Source organism: Talpa occidentalis, unplaced genomic scaffold, assembly GCF_014898055.3.
Source record: "Talpa occidentalis isolate TD23 unplaced genomic scaffold, MPIMG_talOcc4v2.1 talOcc4.2, whole genome shotgun sequence".
Classification (NCBI taxonomy): domain Eukaryota; kingdom Metazoa; phylum Chordata; class Mammalia; order Eulipotyphla; family Talpidae; genus Talpa; species Talpa occidentalis.
The window spans coordinates 43,146,604-43,167,711 of NW_023602073.1; the positions used below are offsets into that span (position 1 = coordinate 43,146,604).

Here is a 21,108-nt window from a genome sequence, read left to right on the forward strand (position 1 = left end):
ACTTGAGCACAGTGCTGTGAAGCTGTCCACAGCCTCTGCAGCACGGGTTCTATTCCCGGCCGGCCAGGGAGATACCCACATGGCATGGCAGACCTCTCCTGTCTCGCCCGCTGCTCCCCTCAGCAGTATTTTTGGGTCTTCTGCCTGTTCTGCTCCCCACTCTGTCTCTGGGGATTCTTCTCATCCTCCCGCACCTCTAGCCTATACCCCAGTTCTTGTATAAATAAATAAATCTTTTTAAAAAAAAGAAAAAGAAAAAGAAATTTAAAAAGTATATTTACCTTTTTCCATCTTGGTTGTATGTGTTCCCGGTAAGTGGCCGTCAACATTTGTAGGATGAGTCAGATTAAAGACACAATAAATAAATGAAAAATTCACACATTCGCCACAGTTGTCATCATTTACAATGAACTTACTTGAGTTTCTTATTTCAGATTGTCTGATCCCTCCTTGTGGGGAAACAAAATGCAACTCACTAGCCAGGAGCAATTGTCTAAATGTTTAAGACAAGTCCTGTAAGAAAATCGGTGGTTTCTGTCATGAGCATACTAACTACAAATGTAGTCACCTTGGTAGGTTTGCAGTGCTTAGCTTTAATGACCTGTTGTGTTTTTCATATGGGAAGCTCCTTCTAGTGTCTTGTGTTCTTTGCGAGTAAACTTCTTTTCTAGAAAAAAAAAAGTTTAAGACAATGAAATAATACGAATAACTGGCCTTTTGTTAACTGTGTACTGGGTGTGAGGTCCAGAGCAGAGAGTGCAAGAAAGCTTGGCCTCTCCTTTACTCTGCTTAACCATCTCCGGGTTTTGGCCTCAGTGCATTGGGGACAGGACTCAGAGACTGAAGGAATTTGCTGAAGACGACAGGGCGACAGGGGCTTGATGCGACAGCCTGTGTTCTTAGTCACTGAAAGCTGGTTCTCCATGCGTTAGCTCATGATAGTCCTCTCCTTATCTTTTTTTTTTTTTTTGAGAGATTTATTTATCTATTTATACAAGCACTGGGTACAGTCAGAAGCGCGGGAGGGGTGAGAGGATTCACCAGAGCCAGAGCGGGAAACAGAACAGGCAGACTGACAAAACACACTGTGAGGGGAGCAGCGGGAGTGGCAGGAGAGGTCTGTTGTGCCATGTGGGACCCTCGCCCGGCAGCTGGGGATCGAACTGGCGCTGCAGAGGCTGCAGGCAGCTTCGCAGCCCAGCGCTCAACCGCTGCGCCACCAGGGGAGGCCCAGTCCTCTCCTTATCCTGTTTATAAAAACTGAGGCGCAACTTATAAGAAGTGCACAGATGTCAGGTATACAGCCTGATTAATTTAAAATTGTCTACACACCCACATACCAGCTCCTAGTTCAAAATAGTGGACAGTCATAACACTGAATAAGTTCCTTATGTCCTTTCCCAGTCAGTACTCACATGCCCAAAGACAGCTTCTGTGTAGGAACTTTTGTTTATTTTCACCTGTCCTTTTAGACATGCAGCTTTCTTGGTTGATTGACACAATGAAAGACTCTGTGTCTCTGGGAGATGCAACCCCCTATGTACATAGAGGTGTGGACTTACTCGTGCCTGAAAAATTTGCGGCATGTAATCTCTCTGCAAATATCACAGCTTTCACAGAGACGATGCAAGTGCAGCAGTGAAGGAGGCTTGCTTCTCAGAGAAGTGAGTAAGTAAACAAGAGGAAGAGAGCCAGCAATATCACACACGCACACGCACACGCACACACACACGCATGCACACCCTCAGACACTTGGATGAGAAGAGAGAAAGCAGACAGCATTGAAAAGTTAAAGTATATGATTTTTTACGATCTGAGAAAGTTTTAATTATATTGGAGAAAAAGATTTAACTAATTAAAACTAGTTAAAAAGATTTAACTAATTTTAACTAGATTTTCACTAGTTAAAAAGATTTAACTAATAGTAATTATGTATATATACATATATGTGCATACGATATTTTTTTTCTCTTTTAGAAGGACCTTTCTTTCCCCTGATAGATTGAGGCATTTGTAACTTCCAGAACCATAGAATTGGCCTTGACCTGGCTCTGGACTCAGGACTGGGCTCTGGATTGTCCATGGCCTTGGAAATGGACTGGTGCATGCAGGATCACAGGGGCTTGGGCACCAAGTGGACTGTGGCATGATCGTGGAATGGCTGTGGAGTGGGCCATGGGGGAAGCTATGGCGGGAGTCATGGGCGAGGAGGCCATGGCAGTAGTCACGAAGTGGATCATGGAGGTGGCCGCTGGGGAAGCCATGGAGGAAGAGGGGAGTGTGGGCATAGACTGGCCAGTGGAGCATGCTATTGGACAAGAACATATTGGGGAATATGGTCAAGGGAGAGAGCCCTGTGACCGTACAGTGGGTTAGGGTGCTAAGAAGGCCTTCAGGGAATTGGCCATGGACATCATTAGAGTCTAGGTCAGGAAAAAATCAGAACAAAGATCGGAGAGTGGCTCTGGGGGAGACCTACAGCCATACCAGGTTTGGATATGAGCTCAAGTGAGAATGTTCCCTGAGCTTAACCATAGTTCTGAACCTCTTCAGAGATCATAGCTACAAACTACAGCACAATTTCTCTTTAACCTCCCAACGTGCAAGAGACAACCTGAGATTATTTGGCTTTGAATTTCCACTTCTTTCGTTTTCTCAGAATGCAACGTGACCAGTAAGAAGAATGACATTGAGAGAGAGAGAGAGAGAGAGAGAGAGAGAGAGAGGAAGAAAGAAGGAAGTGAAAGAAAGACAACCTCATAGTGTTCGTGGCACTGTTTATTGCTGACTTGTTTATTGCTGGCGCCCACCCCACCCCCCGCCTTTTCTCCTGTGTTACTGAGTGCTTACTATGTGCTAAACATTGACTAGCTGACTTTAAATGAACTATCATGTAATGATTTTTAAATCATTGTCACCTCGAAACACTCTTTGAGAAATTTCACTTCTTTGGCAGTGCAGTCCATGTGGTACATTAACCACTCCTCTCAGTGAACACAGCAAAAATTGCTGGATAAAATATTGGGAAAATCCTAGTAACTATCAACCTGTTGGATAAATAGTAGGTGATATTAAGATCAGTAACTGAAAGGAGGCAGAGACTCTGAGAAGCTGAAGGAGACTTCTGAACCAGCCTCTGCTCTGAGGCTTTGCCAGCTCTGGTGAACAGAAGCATATCTTCTCGAAGATTCTTAGCACTTAGAGTACAGAAGACCAAGCCCAGGACCTGCACCAGGGGTGGAGTCTAATCGGATACCTGAATAAGCTGAAACATAAAAGGGTTCAAGCTTCAACGTTTCGGTTGAGTGCATGGTGACCCAGCATGATATCATATTTCCTTTCCTTTTTGCAGCTTCCTATACTGGGTGGCTGGCTGTGTTCGCACTCATGATGTATAAGCTGACAAGAACAATTGTTCATGAAATTAAAAATCAAGGTAAAGATACTTGATAACATCAGGGCATGAGTTGGGAGATGATAATAAAAATTAAAGTGTCCCAAAGTCTTTGTATTATTTTGAAAGAGGGTAAAGATACTAATTACATATACACTGTAAGAAGTCAAGCATGCATGTCAAAAAAAAAAAGTTAGGGTAATTTCTAGAAAGTGGATTCTGGACTTGAATTCAGGACCTCTGTCTCTCTAAATAATTGTAGAGGGGAAAATGTTTCTTTCTTAGAGTGCTCTTGGCTTTCAACCACGGACGAGGACTGCTGGGTGTCCAGGACTCCACCTGTCACAGTCTGGCCCTCACTCAGCCCTGGTTGCTGCTGGGCAAGTCTACATCTGTGCCTTGCCCCGTGCGCTGGTCCTTCCCTGACACTCACTCCCTCCCTCCAAGCTCCTTTGTGTCTCCAGCTCCCTCTGCTTGCTAGCTTCTCTCCAATGGGTCTTACATGTCCAGAGGCACATGCATCTACAAATAAACTCTCTGGCATGGTGCCTCTTTCATGAACTTTCTCATTGATGGAGGAGGCTGGTTGGAGAGCACTGACCTCGGTCATACATTCTGTGCATTGGAACTCCCATTAATGCACCCCCTCAGCCTGGCCACAAGATGCCTTCTCCATGAGCTCCCCAAATCTTTACCCTTTCTACTGCTTCACCCATGTTCAGACCCTACTAGAAGCTCCCTGAGTACCTGACTATGTGTCTCCATCCCTCAACGGATCTGAAGCCTCTACTGTGGTTTCCCTGGTATATCCTACTGAGAGACTGAGGGGACTGAGGAGAAGAAACATCTAAAGTAACATAGGAAAATTCTCCTATGTATTCCTCTCAAAACACACAGGGGGCCTTTCCTATGGTTGAGGGTCAGAAGGGAACCCTAACCCTCTCACAAAGACAGGTGGCTTGTTTTTGCATATTCAACATTCTCTCCCCACACCTTATACTCCCACGCACCAGATACCCCAAAGATGCTTTCATTAACCCCTGGATCTCTTTCTCGGCTCATTCAAGACGCACTTTTGAGTGCTGACCGCATACCCAGAAATGCGCCATCCACCTTCTGCTCATAACCCAGAAGCCCAGATCTCTGTTTATTGCTCTCTTTTTGGCCTCACATTTCTGGTTGCTTCAGAGATGAGGGGGTCCATCCCTCTTAGTTCAGTTCATCAGCGCTTCTTCCAGGCCAGAGCAGGCAATTCCTGAACAGGAAACAAAGTTTTGATCTAGAACCCGGCAACGTGGCAAGTCCCTTCCACTCTGGCAAACTTGACCTTCTTATCCCACTGTACTTCCTGTTCCCACCCAGCCCAGTGCCCCACCTCCTAAGATCACATTATTTTCCTCACCATGCTTTCTCTCTATTCCACCCTAGGCTCGGTATTATTTTGTCACAGGCTGATGGATGGCAGAACAGGTTAACTTCCAACCCCTCTCAGGCCATATGAGGCTATAAAAAGCCCCTGAAGCTCTTCTATGATGAAAAAAGAGGAGACACCATTGCATGGAAGAAGCTTAAGGAACTCGGGTATCTAGGCTCTCCCCGACCCCATTCTAGGTTCTCCCCAAGAGCATATATTTAAAGAAACCCTAGCTCCTAAAACCCTTCACCTTGGACTCGCCTCATGAATCCTATTCTTTGCCTTCTAGGATTTGACTACATCTGGGATCCCAATATCTTGCTTTCTAACCACATAGAGGCTTTCAACATGCAGAAAAGGAACATTTCCCTTAACTACTGGTTACTGCTGCATCTCCTACTTTTAGAAGATGGTGAGTGACTTTCTCTGAAAGTGGGCTGTGTGAGAACATCTGAGGAATGTGGGTGCTGGTGGCTGCTGTTGGGGTTGGCTCTAATTCTCCTCCATTGAGTGAGGATCACCATTTTACTCCAACCACTTGGGTGCAATAATTTATCACCTGGGAGGATGTCAGGCCACAGTCATTAAAGCTGTGGACCCTGTTCTCCGATGCCTATGTATGAATCACAGCTCCTTCTGTGACGTGTGTATTTTGGGTGGGTTGTTTAACTTTTCTCTGCTGCAGTTTCTACATCTACACAACAGCAATTGCCTGTGTGGTATAGCTACAGGGATTAAATATTAAGAACTAGAAGAATAGATTTTTAAATTTATAAAAATTTTTTATATCATTGTTCATTTTTAAAAGTTTGCTTCCCCCCAACCCCCCAGGGATAGTCCCCATAGAATCTCCTTCCCCAATGCACCCGTGCACCATCACCTCAGTCCCCTGTGCTCCTCCCTCCCTCCCTCTGATCCCTCTCCCTCCTCCTCCCCTGCAGGATGTCTCTGATTTATAATTGTCTGCTTGTTTTTGTTTTGTTGTGTTTTGTATTATTATTTTCCCCCTGATGTCTTATTTGGCTCCCCTATATTCCTCCTATAAGTGAAACCATCCAATATTTTTCTTTTTCCGTCTGACTTATTTCACTGAGCGTAATTCCTTCTAGCTCCATCCATGTTGCTGCAAATGGCATGAGTTTATCTTTTTTGATTGCTGAGTAATATTCCATTGTGTATATATACCACTTCTTCTTGATCCAGTCATCTACTATCAGGCATTTGGGTTGTTTCCAGGTTTTACCTATTATAAATAGTGCTACAATAAACATAGAGGTATAGGTGTTCTTTTGAATCAATGTTTTTGTATCCTTTGGGTAGTTCCCTAGGAGTGGACTTGCTGGGTCATATGCTAACTCCATTTTTAGTAGACTGAGGAACCTCCAGACAGCTCTCCATAGTGGTTGGACCAGTTTGCAATCCCGCCAGCAATGTAGGAGAGATCCTTTTTCACTACATCCTCGCCAGCATTTGTTGTTGCTTGTTTTTTTGATATGTGCCATTCTAGAAGAACTGATTTTTTACAAATATCACTCTTCTGTATTCTACAAACTCTATTTTTCTCCTGTCCCAAACTCTGATTCTACGTCCACCTAAGTCAGTCTCAGGCCAAGAAGAATAGGAATTAAGAGTCAAAACTGACTGTCCCATTTCCACAGACTTGGCACTACATTAATTACTCCAAGGGCTGTCTCTGATTGTACAACTGGAAAGCATGACTTCTTAGAGAATTCATCATTTTGAATTAAAATTTGCCCTCTTATTTTGACTCATCTGGTGTGTTCTCCAAAACAATAGGATAAATCTACTTCCTCTTTCACATGTCATTCCTACTCTTGGTAATCATAGTTTCTTATTTAGTTTTAGTCATAATTCTGACCTCGAGCCCTTTTGTACCCCATTGCAGATATGTGGGGACCTTCCCTAAACAGAGTTAAACTTAAATCCTATGCTAGTTCAGATAACGCCCAGGACTCAGTTACTGGTACAGTGAACCACAAGAGAGGTGAATAGAGTCTCTGGGGAGATTGAGTGTCTTTGTCCTTCAGGGCTGTGAGGGTGAAAATTAACTCCAAATGTTCTGTGAGGCACAAAATTAACTCCAACTGAGCCTCTAAGAAATGGAAAAGCCCCTGTTCCTGAGGATCTTGATTCATAGTCCTGAATCCCAAGAGACTGTTTACTTATTCTGTAGCTTGTATTTGAGCTACCTATAACTCATGTTTCTCCAATCTCTTCATAGTGGCCAAGAGCCCTCAGAACTGTCATGTAAATAGAATTACCTGGCCCTTGCTGAAGATGCAGATACCTTGGCCCCATCTCAAACTTATTGTTGAACCTGGAGTGGTTTGCTAGAAATCCTAATGCAGGTGTTTTCTGAATCCCACCCTGAGAAGTATGTACAAGAGGAGAGCAATGCTACTTTTAGAATGAATCAATCAGAGCTTCCCTGGTAGTGCAGGTGTGAAAGTCTCAGTGTTATCAATCACCAGCCACTGTAGCATGAGTTTGATCCCCAGCCAGGGAGCTAAACCACTTATGGGGTAGAGGACCTCTCCTGTCTCGCCCAATGCCCCCCTCAGTGTTGTATTTCAGTAGATCCACCTTTTCTGCTCCCCACTCTGTCTCTGGTGAATCCCTCTCACGCCCTGCATCTCTGGCTTACACCACAGTTCTTGTATGCAAAAATAAATAAAAATAAATCTAAAAAAAAATAAATCAATAGATACTAGTTTCACCTAGGTCTTACCTTCCTTTGTGACTTTTTAAAAATCTGTATTACATTGTGTATAGCAGAACATGGAATAAGCTCATCTGCCAGTGAAACCAGGTCATATAAATACTGGTGTTGGGGATAGGCACAGGGGTCACTACCATGACTTAGCATGGTAGTGAAATGTACAGATTCATTATCCTGGGTTCAAGTTCTGTTCTTTTACTTGCTAACTGAAAAAACTGAATAAGAATCAGTATTTTAAATATCAGTTTCTTCCCTTGGTTGGTGAAAACAATAGTATCAATTTCATAGGACTGAAGTGAGCATTGCCAGAATTATTCAATGTTAAATTTAACAAAATATTGAGCAGAATGTATATATGCTCCATATATTTTATCATCATTTATGACTATCATCAGGCATAACTTCCAATGACATTAATGCAGTTGCTGACAATAAAACCCCCACTGACCATGACATATCTAAGAAAATTGGATTTAGTCAAACATCACAAACAACTATCATGACCCACACTGGATCCAGTTCAACATTCAACAATGGACCAGTCACACCTTCCACTGGGACCAGTACAGCAGCCAAAACTAGATCCAGTATGACCTATAGTGGGTCCAGCACGGTATACTATAGTGGATACCCCATGATCTCAGTAGGGACCAGCACACCTATCAGCACAGAAATCAGTGAAACCATCAGTGGGACAAGAACACCTGACAGTACAACTACTGGCTCAACCTCTGGTGGGACTAGCACAGCTGCCAGCACTGCAACAGGTGCAACCTCCAGTGGGGCCACCACACCAGCTACAGCTGTATCCATCGGCACCTCCAGTGAGGCCAGCACACCTGCCAACACTGCAACAGGTGCCACCTCCAGTGGGGCCAGCACACCTGCCAGCACTGTATCCGGCGCAACCTCCAGTGGGGCCAGCACTGCAACCAGTGCCACCTCCAGTGGGGCCAGCATACCAGCTACTACTGTATCTGGAGCAACCTCCAGTGGGGCCAGCACACCTGCCAGCACTGCAACTGGTGCCACCTCCAGTGGGGCCAGCACACCTGCCAGCACTGCAAATGGCCCAACCTCCAATGGTGCCAGCACACTGGCCACCATTCTATCCGGTGCAACCTCCAGTGGGGCCAGCACACCTGCCAGTACTAGATCCGACGCAACCTCCAGTGGGACCAGCACACCAGCTACCACTGTATCTGGAGCAACCTCCAGTGGGGCCAGCACACCTGCCGGCACTGCAACTGGCGCCACCTCCAGTGGGGCCAGCACACCTGCCAGCACTGTATCCAGCGCAACCACCAGTGGGGCCAGCACTGAAACTGGTGCCACCACCAATGGGGCCAGCACACCTATCAGCACTGTATCTGGAACAACCTCCAGTGGGGCCAGCACACCTGCCAGCACTGCATCTGGCGCAACCTCCAGTGGGGCCAGCACACCTGCCAGCACTGCAACCAGCGCCACCTCCAGTGGGGCCAGCACACCTGCCAACACTGTATCCGGCGCAACCTCCAGTGTGGCCAGCACAACTGCCAGCACTGTAACCAGTGCAACCTCCAGTGGGGCCAGCACACCAGTTACTACTGTATCTGGAGCAACCTCCAGTGGGGCCAGCACACCTGCTAGCCCTGCAACCAGTGCCACCATCAGTGGGGCCAGCACACCAGCTACCACTGTATCTGGAGCAACCACCAGTGGGGCCAGCACACTTGACAACCCTGCAACCAGCGCCACCATCAGTGGGTCCAGCATACCTGCCAGCACTGCAACCGGCGCAACATCCAGTAAGGCCAGCACACCTGCCAGCACTGCAAATGGCCCAACTTCCAATGGAGCCAGCACACTGGCCACCACTCTATCCAGTTCAACCTCCAGTGGGGCCAGCACACCTGCCAGTACTGGATCCGGCGCAACCTCCAGTGGGGCCAGCACACCAGCTACCACTGTATCTGGAGCAACCTCCAGTGGGGCCAGCACACCTGCCGGCACTGCAACTGGCGCCACCTCCAGTGGGGCCAGCACACCTGCCAGCACTGTATCCGGCGCAACCTCCAGTGGGGCCAGCACACCTACCAGCACTGCAACCAGTGAAACCTCCAGTGGGGCCAGCATACCAGCTACTACTGTATCTGGAGCAACCTCCAGTGGGGCCAGCACACCTGCCAGCACTGCAACCGGTGCCACCACCAGTGGGGCCAGCACACCTGCCAGCACTGCAACTGGCGCCACCTCCAGTGGGGCCAGCACACCTGCCAGCACTGCAAATGGCCCAACCTCCAATGGTGCCAGCACACTGGCCACCACTCTATCTGGTGCAACCTCCAGTGGGGCCAGCACACCTGCCAGTGCTGGATCCGGTGCAACCTCCAGTGGGCCCAGCACACCAGCTACCACTGTATCTGGAGCAACCTCCAGTGGGGCCAGCACACCTGCCAGCACTGAAACCCGCACCACCTCCAGTAGGGCCAGCACACCTGCCAGTACTGCAAATGTACCAACATCCAATGGAGCCAGCACACTGGCCACCACTCTATCCGTTGCAACCTCCAGTGGGGCCAGCATACCAGCTACTACTGTATCTGGAGCAACCTCCAGTGGGGCCAGCACACCTGCCAGCACTGCAACTGGCGCCACCTCCAGTGGGGCCAGCACACCTGCCAGCACTGCAAATGGCCCAACCTCCAATGGAGCCAGCACACTGGCCACCACTCTATCCGGTGCAACCTCCAGTGGGGCCAGCACACCTGCCAGTACTGGATCCGGCGCAACCTCCAGTGGGACCAGCACACCAGCTACCACTGTATCTGGAGCAACCTCCAGTGGGGCCAGCACACCTGCCGGCACTGCAACCGGCGCCACCTCCAGTGGGGCCAGCACACCTGCCAGCACTGTATCCGGCGCAACCTCCAGTGGGGCCAGCACTGCAACCAGTGAAACCTCCAGTGGGGCCAGCATACCAGCTACTACTGTATCTGGAGCAACCTCCAGTGGGGCCAGCACACCTGCCGGCACTGCAACCAGTGCCACCACCAGTGGGGCCAGCACACCTGCCAGCACTGCAACCAGCGCCACCTCCAGTGGGGCCAGCACACCTGCCAGTACTGCAACCAGCGCCACCTCCAGTGGGGCCAGCACACCTGCCAGCACTGCAAATGGCCCAACCTCCAATGGAGCCAGCACACTGGCCACCACTCTATCCGGTGCAACCTCCAGTGGGGCCAGCACACCTGCCAGTACTGGATCCGGCGCAACCTCCAGTGGGGCCAGCACACCAGCTACCACTGTATCTGGAGCAACCTCCAGTGGGGCCAGCACACCTGCCGGCACTGCAACCGGCGCCACCTCCAGTGGGGCCAGCACACCTGCCAGCACTGTATCAGGCACAACCTCCAGTGGGGCCAGCACACCTGCTGGCACTGCAACTGGTACCACCACCAGTGGAGCCAGCACACCTCCCAGCACTGTATCCAGCGCAACCTCCAGTGGGGTCAGCACACCTGCCAGCACTGTATCTGGTACCACCTCCAGTGGGGCCAGCACTCCAGCCAGCACTGCAACTGGTGCCACCTCCAGTGGGGCCAGCACACCTGCCAGCACTGCAACCAGCGCCACCTCCAGTGGGGCCAGCACACCTGCCAGCACTGCAAATGGCCCAACCTCCAATGGAGCCAGCACACTGGGCACCACTCTATCCGGTGTTACCTCCAGTGGGGCCAGCTCACCTGCCAGCACTGCAACTGGCACCACCTCCAGTGGGGCCAGCACACCTGCCAGCACAGCAACCGGTACCACCTCCAGTGGGGCCAGCACACCTGCCAGCACTGCAACTGGCACCAGCTCCAGTGGGACCAGCACACCTGCCAGCACTGCAACCGGTGCCACCTCCAGTGGGGCCAGCACGCCTGCCAGCACTGCAACTAGCACAAGCTCCAGTGGGACCAGCACACCTGCCAGCACTGCAACTGGCACCAGCTCCAGTGGGGCCATCACACCTGCCAGCACTATATCCAGCGCCACTTCCAGTGGGACCAGCACACCTGCCAGCACTGCAACTGGTGCCACCTCCCATTGGGCCAGCACATCTGCCATCACTGCAACCGGTGCTACCTCCAGTGGGGCTAGCACACCAGCTCCTACTGTATCTGGCACAACCTCCAGTGGGGTCAGCACACCTGCCAGCACTGAAACCGGCACCACCTCTAGTGGGGCCAGCACGCCTGCCAGCCTTGCAACCAGTGCCACCATCAGTGGGGCCAGCACACCTGCCAGTACTGGATCTGGCGCAACCTCCAATGGGGCCAGCACACCAACTACCACTGTATCTGAAGCAATCTCCAGTGGGGCTAGCACACCTGCCGGCCCTGCAACCGGCACCACCACCAGTAGGTCCAGCACACCTGCCCGCACTGCAACTGACACCACCTCCAGTGGGGCCAGCACACCTGCCAGCACTGCAACCAGAACCACCTCCAGTGTGACCAGCACACCGGCCAGCACTGTATCCGGTACAACCTCCAGTGGGGCCAGCACACCTATCGATGCTGGATCCAGTGCAGTTTCCATTGGGATGAGTACTGCTGCTAATACTGGCTCTAGTAATACACCCAGTTGGACCAGCACTCATGTCAGTACTGGATCCAACATAGTTTCCAGTGCGACCAGAACCCCTGTAAGCACTGGGTCCAGTGTTATCTCTGGTAGAACCATTACATTCTCCAGTACTAGGAGCACCAGTACACTGATCAGCACTGGGTCCAGCACCAGCTCTAGTCACACCAGTTCAGTCTCCAATACTCGATCAAGCATGACTTCCAGAGGAATCAGCACAAGTGTCAGCACTGAATCTGGTGCAGTCTCTAGTGGGACTAGTGCACCCTCCATTCCTGGATCCTTTATGACTTCTCATGGGATGAACACACTGGGCAGTAGCGGATCTAGTGCCACCTCTACTGGGACTACTATACTTGCCCACACTGAATCTGGCATGACCCCCAGTGGGTTTGGCACAACTGCCAACATGTTATCCCCTGCAACCACACAAGGCTCTGTAATACCTTCTACTGGAATGCACACACCTCCCAGCAGTATTGGCACAAGTACTGTGGTGAACGAACAGAAGCCGACTGGGTTCCTGAAGCCGTGGGAGATCGTCCTCATCACTCTGGTGTCTGTTGTAGTGGTTGTGGGATTCTTTGCTGGGATGTTCTTCTGTGTGGTGAGTACTTCATATGTGGGAAAGGGTCTGGGAAAGGAGCAGCAGGAACATAAGGGTATGAATACTAGGGGCACCAACTTGGGGTGGGTGGGAAGGCTCAGGAGAGGTTTACTAAAGAGAAACAGCAAGTTCAAACCAGAGGGGACAATCAGTGTGCAGAAGAAACAATTGACTTATGGAAAACAGTGGGCAAAAGTAGGAATAGTACTTTAGAGAGAACTAGATGAGCGATGATTCCAGGAGGATTTCATGGTGAAGACTTGGGCAAGGGTGCTATAATTCTAAAACTATTCATCCTTCTTTTTCTAGAGAAATTTCTTGGTCCTGAGAAATGTTTTTGACACAGCTGTCTACCGTCCTCATGGCCCCAACCTTGATCTGGCCTTTGGAAGAAATCACAGAGTCTACCACAGGCCAACATGGAGATGAGAGGGAGATACTACCAGCCCTGAGTGACCCCTGAGGTGACCCCTGAGGTGAGATTACCACATTCTGCATGGAAGAAGGTGACCTAGGAGACCAAGGCCCTGAGCATCCTCTCATTCATCCACAGGAGCCCCTCCCAGCTTTGTTTAGGTCTCTCACAGCCTTGGGAAGTCACTTCCTACCTCTTGCTTTTACCAGACACTGGAAAGAGGATTCAATTTGTCATTTAGCTAAGAAATAAACACATCCAAAATATATGAGTTAATGTGTGTGTGTGTACACGCGCACACACGCACGCATAAGTGGGTATCTCCAGCATTGAGTTAAATTTCAGTTACATGAGAGAAAACCCATGCCAGAATCCACTTGACATTTAAATCTCCACAATAAAATCCTGGGACCTCATTTATATCTCTACATTTTCTAATCTTTCTTGCCCCAAGCAGGACCTCTGTATCCCACAAAATACTCTAAGGTTGATGGGTAAATTGAATTTGGAGAGATGACAAGGGTGGGGCAAGAGGAACCAGAATTCTGTAGGCTCACTGATTAGGCCTGTGGCACACAGAGATGTAATCACTGGTGCCGTGAGGCGGCCATGTTCACTCACATTCAGTTTTCTTTGCTCCTCGCCTGGACTAACCATCAGAATGAAGGCTCCAGTTAATACTTTTTCTTACTCAGAGAACACCCTTTAGAAGCAGAGAAAATGCTTCCTGTTCTAGCAATGTAAAGCCTGCTGGCTTGCAAAGGTGCAATATTTCAAGAGGTTCATTGCAGAGACATCTGCGGTGAAGCCTGAGATTCTCATGAATTCCCCTTCCAAGTGCTGCATAGATCCTCTTCATGGTCCAGGGGAGAAGGCTCCCAGCCCTGCAGGTCTTGGAGGACAGAAGGGAGCTGATTTGGAAGGTTGAGTTGCTCCAGGTCTACAAAGCAGTGGCAGAAGAAGGAAATAAATCAGAGCAGACAAATGAAAGAAAGTAATAGAAAAGATTTATGGAACTAAGGACTGATTCTTTGAAAGACAAACAAAATTGACAAATCTTTGGCAAGACTCACTAAGAAAACAAGAGAACTCAAAGTCAGAAATGAGAGAGATGTTACAATTGACTCTGCAGAAACATAAGGGACCATAAGAGATGACAATAAAAAGTTATACACCAACAGATTTGACAACTTGGAAGAAATGGGTAAATTCCTAGAAACATAATATACCAAGACTGCATCATGGTGAAATGGAAAATATGAACATATTGATTACTAATGGGAGACTGAATCAATAATCAAAAACTTCCCCCCAAACAAAGTCTAGAGCCAGATGGCTTTACTGGTGAATTCTTTCAAATGTTCAAAGAATTAATACCAGTCCTTCTCAAACTCTTCCAAAAATATAGGAAAGGAGGGAACACTTTCAACTCATTTTATGAGGTCAATGTTAACCTGACAACCAAATCAGATAAAGATGTCACAAGAAAATAAAATTATAAGCTAATCCTTGGTGAAACTGATGGAAAAAATCAACTTGAGATCAGCAAACTGAATTCAACAGTGCAATGAGAAGATAAACCATAATCCAGTAGGATTTATTCCAGGGATGCAAGGATAGTTCAACAGCTACATGAAAAGGCATTGAACTTCATTAGTTATCAGGAAATGCAGATCCAAACCTCAATGAAATGGCAAATCACACTTGTTAGGATGGTTTTTATCAAAAAGAAAGGAAATAATGAATGTTGACCAGGATGTGGTGAAAAGGGAAAACTTATACCCTATAGATGGGAAGGTTAATTGGTATAGTCATGGAAGTTCTGTACTATGGAAAAAGAATAGATCTATCATGTGATCCAGCAATTCCACTTCTGGATATTTATCTGAAGGACATGAAAATATGAACTAGAAAAGATATACACCCATGTTGATTGTAGCATTCTTTACTATAGCCAAGATAAGGAAACAACCTAGTTGTTTCAATGGATGGATAAAGAAAATGTGGTGGTGGTGGTGGTGGTGGTGGTGTGTGTGTGTGTGTGTAAAATGAAATGTTACTCAACCATGACAAAGAATGAAATATTGCCATTTATGACAACAAACATATACCATTATGACATTGAGGACATTATGTTAAGTGAAATATGAGACAGAGAAAGACAAATACTCTATATGATCTCATAAATAGAATCTTAAAAAAAAAACATAAAACCAAACCAAACACCCCCAAGGGCTCACAGATACAGAGAATAGATTGGTAGTTGCTGTAGTGAGGATGTGGGGGACTGGGTGGGAGAAATCAATGAAGTACATCGAAAGGTACAAACTTGCAGTTACAGAAGAAATATGTCACAAGGATGTAGTGTACACTATAGTGACTATTGTTAATAATACGGTATTGCATGTTCATAAGTTGCTAAGAGATTCTTAAAAGGTATCATCACACAAAAAAATTGTGACTATGTATGATAACATACTGTGGTGACAATTTCATGATGTATACAAATAACGAATCATCATGTTGAATAATACAATGTTACATGTCAATTATACCTCAAGAATGAAAAAAAGAAAATCACCATTCCCAGCCATAGTTGTAATAATTGATTCAGATTGAAGGTTTAGAACACATGAAGAAAGAGATTCACTTCAGAGAAAGGGATTGTGAGGAGTGGTTGTTAGAGTTTATGACCCTATCTGAAACATCGTCACCAAATTATATCCCTAATTTGAAAGATGAGTTCTTTAGATTCATTTTCTTAAAAAGTTTCCAGTAACCACAAAGTGAGCTGCCAGAAACTGTCTGTCACCAGCTCTGTGCCTCTGTCACCATGGAGAGCTCTCAATTACATGCAATTTCTTCCACACTGGCTTGGTGCCAGCTGGCCGTCTCGGCCAGCGGAAGTGTTTCAAAGCTCTTCTTAGGGCTTTGTAATGTGGAAATAGTAACCAGGGACATGGTAAAGGATTGAGTTTTACACTTCCATCTTTGTCCGAACCACTCTGTGTCAGGAACCTTCCATCACAGGGTCCATGGCTCTGCAGGAGAGAGCACTATCCCAGCACGGTTCACCTGAAGCTGTGCATGATGGGCTTCACCCCCAAAGGTGCTGCTGATGGCATAGATTATGTGTACTGTGGAGACACAACTACCATCCTACCACACTGATCAAAATAATTATTTCAAAATAAAATAAACTTTCAATAAATATAAATACAAACAGAAAAAAATAATTACTTCAGTAGGTTTACAAATATTTAATGGGTTGTGTGTAATATTTAAACAAAATTTGTCATTTTACCCAGTGATTCTACACCTAGGAATCTACCTAAAGAGCACGAAAATACTATTTTGAAAGGAAACTTGCACACCTCTGTTTACTGCAGCAATATTTACAATAACTAAGATATGGAAACAACCTAAATGCCCCCAAACAAATGACTGGATCAAGAAGATGTGGTATCTATACACAATGGAATACTACTCAGCCATGAAAAAAGATAAATTCACACCATTTGAGGCAACATGTATGAAGCGGGCAGGGATTATGCTCAGTGAAATAAGTCAGAAGGAGAAAGAAATATCAGATGGTTTCACTTATATGCAGAATATAGAGAAACCAAACAAAGGGTCAGGAAGAAAATAAAACTTGCAAGCTGGGCCTCCCCGGTGGCGCAGCGGTTGAGCACTGGGTTGCGAAGCTGCCCGCGGCCTCTGCAGCGCCGGTTCGATCCCCGGCTGCTCCCCAGACACCGGAGGAGGGTCCCACATGGCGCACAGACCTCTCCTGCCGCCCGCTGCTCCCCTCAGCAGTGTACTTCGGTCCTTCTGTCTGCTCTGCTCCCCGCTCTGGCTCTGGTGAATTCTCTCACCCTCCCGCGCTTCTGACTGTACCCAGTGCTTGTATAAACCAACCAAACAAACAAATAAAGCATGCCTCTATAAAAAAAAAATTAAAAAAAAAAAACTTGCAAGCTGACTATAGACTTAAGGTATAAAGTAGAGGAAGAGGGGTCAAAACAGGAAGGAAGAGCACAAGGGACTATGGTGATATGTCGAGGGGGCTGTAGTGGTGGGAGAACTATAGTGACCACACCTTAGAGGAGAAATCAAATACTGTCCAAAAACTAACAACAATGTAAGAAAATTAATTACTTAATTAATAAAAAATATATTGAATCATTGTATACAAGAGAAAAACACATCTTCCCAAATTGTCACTTACACTTTGCCTCAGGTGTCCCATGGAACATTGAAATTTTTTAAAAACCTTTTTTATAAACGTTTGTGTGGAGAGCTGACTTTCCACAGATGGTGCTGAGGGAGCTGCTGTGCTTCTTTTGAAACTCTGACCCAGCAGCAGGTCATCTTGAGTGGCTTAACGCCAGGTTCCCCAAGAACTTGCAAGAGTGACAGGCGAGGGGCAGTGGCCCTTGCATATGTGTGGGGCTTCCCAGGTGAGTAGGAAGGTCTGCAAGGACACACAGGGGAGGGTGTGTCTGCCAGAGTGGATGAAACATTGAATTTTGAAGATAATTTTCATAAGACTGTTACTTGGAAAGTCCTTTTCTTTTTAGTTTTGTGTGGTTATTGGTGTGATTGTATCATACAGATAAGGAAGCATGGAGAGCACTTTAGCTGGGGATTAATGCACATGGTTATGCTATGAGGATCTTGCTAGTCCCAGCAGCTGGAGCATGTCTTCAGAGTTTGGAAGTATCCCTTTCTTCCTAGGGCACACTTACAAGGACTACACGTATCCTAACCTGCCAGAGCCCCAGCTCTTGAGGTGGCTTTACCCAAGCAGATAACTAGAAAGTGGACCACAAAATTTCATTTACTTTTCACCAAAAGCATTTTCCTTCCCAGGGCTTGTGATTCCGTGCTGTTGATCTAATAGGATGATGTTCAGACGGAGTCTGTGCCATCTTCTTGGAGGCACATGAAGACTTTCTGAAAAGTATTATGGGGTATGAGCTGTTTTACAGGAATCATTTTCTAGATCTTCAACTTCCGTATATTTATATTTTACCTAAAATTCTTCTCTCTGAGGAACCTCTGAGGCCAGAACATTAGGCCAGTTGGGCCTTTCTAACTCATCTGTTTTAGTCACCCACTTTTTCTTTCAGGTGTCTCTGCTTATGGTGTTTTCCTGGGGTGCAGAAATTTCCAGGGGGCCAATAAATGGATAACTTAAAATCTCTTCTAATTTAGGACCTCATATTTCCCCTGTTTCATCTAAAGCCCTACGAGGGGCCTAGATGGAGTGTAACAAACTGGTAATTTTGGCACATGTTAAAAGGTTCTCTGTTAGGACATATTATTAAAGTGAAGTTGCAAGAATAATAAAAAAATTCTATTTAACCATCTCTCCCATCCCCTGTCAAATATGCATCCCTCCTGAGGAGCAGAACAAAAAACATCAGTGCGAAATAAAATCCCCATGGCAAGTCAACCCACCTTTTCTGTCTGCCTATTTTGGAACATTTAAGATTTGTAAAAATTTGCTGAGAAACAGCAACCTACTATAAAGTACACTTTCCAGGCATCCTGTAAGGAGAATATCACTCGCGACGGTTTCTTGGACTAGGTCTTCCTTGCACTCTGTGTATGAGATTTCAAGGAGAAAGATGTCATTAGTTCCACATGTATTTCCACCTGATGGGAGTCACATCTTGAGATGAAAGGGCAGAGAGAGATCACCATCATGCCAGCTAAGAGCACATATTGTGGAACTAGAATTTCTGGTTTTAAATCTAAATTCTGGTGACCGTCCACAAATCCCTTGACTTTCCTGGGTCTCAGTTTGCTCATCTATAAAAGGGAGGGTGATAGTGGTACACACCAAAAGATTACTGGGGACAATGAACTTGAACACTTAGGGTCTTACAAGTCACAGGAAACTTTTTTAAAAGTTTGGAAACATATCTGTGGGCGCAGAGAATCGCGATCAATAAAAGCCTTTCAAACAAAAAATATTGCAGTAGAATAATGTGGGGGAAGTCAAATGTTCTCAGAATGAAGGAATAATGTTAAAACCTGTTACTAAGAAGGGTAATAGCAGGCATCTGGATGCCACCATCTATTTGATACATATTAAAGAGTAGTAAAACTGTTTCATTATTTCAGTTTCCTTCACAATATGGTAGAAATTATGTTCTTTGTGTTAGTAAGCTTATGATAAAGAAAAGTTAAATTAAACATACCTGGATGAAAGAAAATATGGGTTTTCATCATTCTTTTTGCGTATATGAGCAGAAAGCTTGAAGGCAGCTGCTGGTGCCCAGGACATTTCTACACAAATTGTGGTTCAGGATATTCAAAGAAGTGTAAGCCGCCGCCTCCAAATCCCAGTGTGATGGCCGCCCTCAGTGCCCAGCTTGTAGGGTGAGGACGGTCAAACACATAGATCATACTGTTAAGGGGAAAAGATGTCCTGAGCAAACTCCATACAGGCTTTGTGGACTCCACCCCCACGCCATCAAGACACTGGGAACTACAAATCCCATGATCACCAAAGGGAGGGTTTCAAGGACCTGAAGGTGGAGTTAAGCAGCCATGTTCTTTGTTTGGAGATCTAACCAGCCATGTGAGCTAGGGTGGTCTCTTGACAACGTGGTGCTCCAGTTTTCGCCAGCTTGGTGGGTCATTGGGATTCCAGATCAGAGGAATGAGTAGGACGCATTTACGAATTTATCTCCCTCTTTTCCTCCCTGAGTTATTCATATCCTCATTTCCCCTTCCCTTGTAAACAAACCTTTTATTTACCTTTTGTGCGTGCCTGCAGTTTAGCGTTAATAAGTCCTCTTTAACACATGGGTGTGGGTCCACAGTAAGGTAACCCCTTCTATATTGGGGTTGCCCTGTAACAATACCAGCCCATGGTTCATAGCAAATCTCATTTCCATTTTGTTCTTTATTTTCTGAAAAAACCACAGGTCATATGGGAGGGCAGCTTTGAGACTCTTCATCACACACATTCTACTTGAACTGAGGAAGAACTGCAACTAGAAAGAGAAATCCAGTAGATGGAAGGAAATCTGAGTCACTCAGGACATGCGAGGGCTAGGGACTTGGTGGGATGGAGGGACGTGCTGGTGGGAAGCTGGACTCACCCATTTCCTAAATAAAACTTGCAGCCAGAGAACTACCAGGAGGAATTTCACATCGGTGCTGTGTTTACAAATTGTCAATTTTACCTAGGTGCTTGGTTGCTGAAATTTGTGACACCATGATGAATTAATCTCTACTCTTTAAAACAAACAAAAGTTCTGAGCCCTTGTTCACCCAAGGGCTCTTTCCTTTATCATCATCCCAGCTGGCTCTCCACACAGGCACTCAAAAAATGACCTCACCCTAGTCAATGTTCCTGGGGCAAACTCCCCCTGCCTGCTAACTGGCCTGGCCTCCCACCTTGTGATGACAGCTTCATCTGTTTTTAAACTCCATGTGGCTGGGCTCAGCAGCTGCTGTGGGTTAACATTCTAGATCCTTCCCAATGGTGACAGCTCCCTAGCGTCTCCATAGGCTGAAGCTGGAAATGGCATCTGGAGGGAAGACCATGGTAGGGGCAAGGCTGGAAGTTTCTGCATGGGACACTCTTCCCCATGGCTGCAGTGCAGGCTCCCAGGCTGGCTTGCTGCAGTAATGCCTGACCCATCCTGCAGTAGCTGTGTGAGTCTGGCTATGTAACTTGACTTCTCCGTGACTTAGTTTCCTCATTTACAAAGTGGAGACAAGGGTAAGTATGTGTCTTAGGGTTATTAGACACCAACACAGCCTCCCAGTAACCAGAGAGGAAGAGAAGACATCAAGAGAGACCAGCTCAAAGCACACAAGTGCCTCTCCCACCTCCTTCAGGACTGTCAACCCCCCTTAGGATCCTCAGGAGAGAAATGGAGGGGACTCCTTTTGGAAGGGG

At 46.7% G+C, this 21,108-nt stretch overlaps 1 protein-coding gene across 1 annotated transcript; it reads left to right on the plus strand.

Moving 5' to 3' along the window:
* Window positions 1–8,137: 8,137 nt before the first annotated feature.
* MUC21 (mucin 21, cell surface associated) lies at window positions 8,138–13,198 on the plus strand. The gene is made up of 6 exons (XM_054698120.1): window positions 8,138–10,496; window positions 10,533–11,531; window positions 11,685–11,872; window positions 11,983–12,125; window positions 12,550–12,769; window positions 13,079–13,198. Exons 1-6 carry the CDS (start codon window positions 8,138–8,140, stop codon window positions 13,196–13,198), a joined length of 4,029 nt encoding a protein of 1,342 aa, XP_054554095.1.
* Window positions 13,199–21,108: the final 7,910 nt, after the last annotated feature.

What these genes read in the sequence shown, in the direction of transcription:
- MUC21 (XM_054698120.1), top strand. Translation starts at nt 8,138, where the DNA reads ATGACCTATAGTGGGTCCAGCACGGTATACTATAGTGGATACCCCATG. An exon ending in TGCAACTGGCACCAGCTCCA is followed by an intron (nt 11,532 to 11,684) that starts GTGGGGCCATCA and finishes CTAGCACACCAG; the next exon opens with CTCCTACTGTATCTGGCACA. An exon ending in CCAGCACACCAACTACCACT is followed by an intron (nt 11,873 to 11,982) that starts GTATCTGAAGCA and finishes CACCACCTCCAG; the next exon opens with TGGGGCCAGCACACCTGCCA.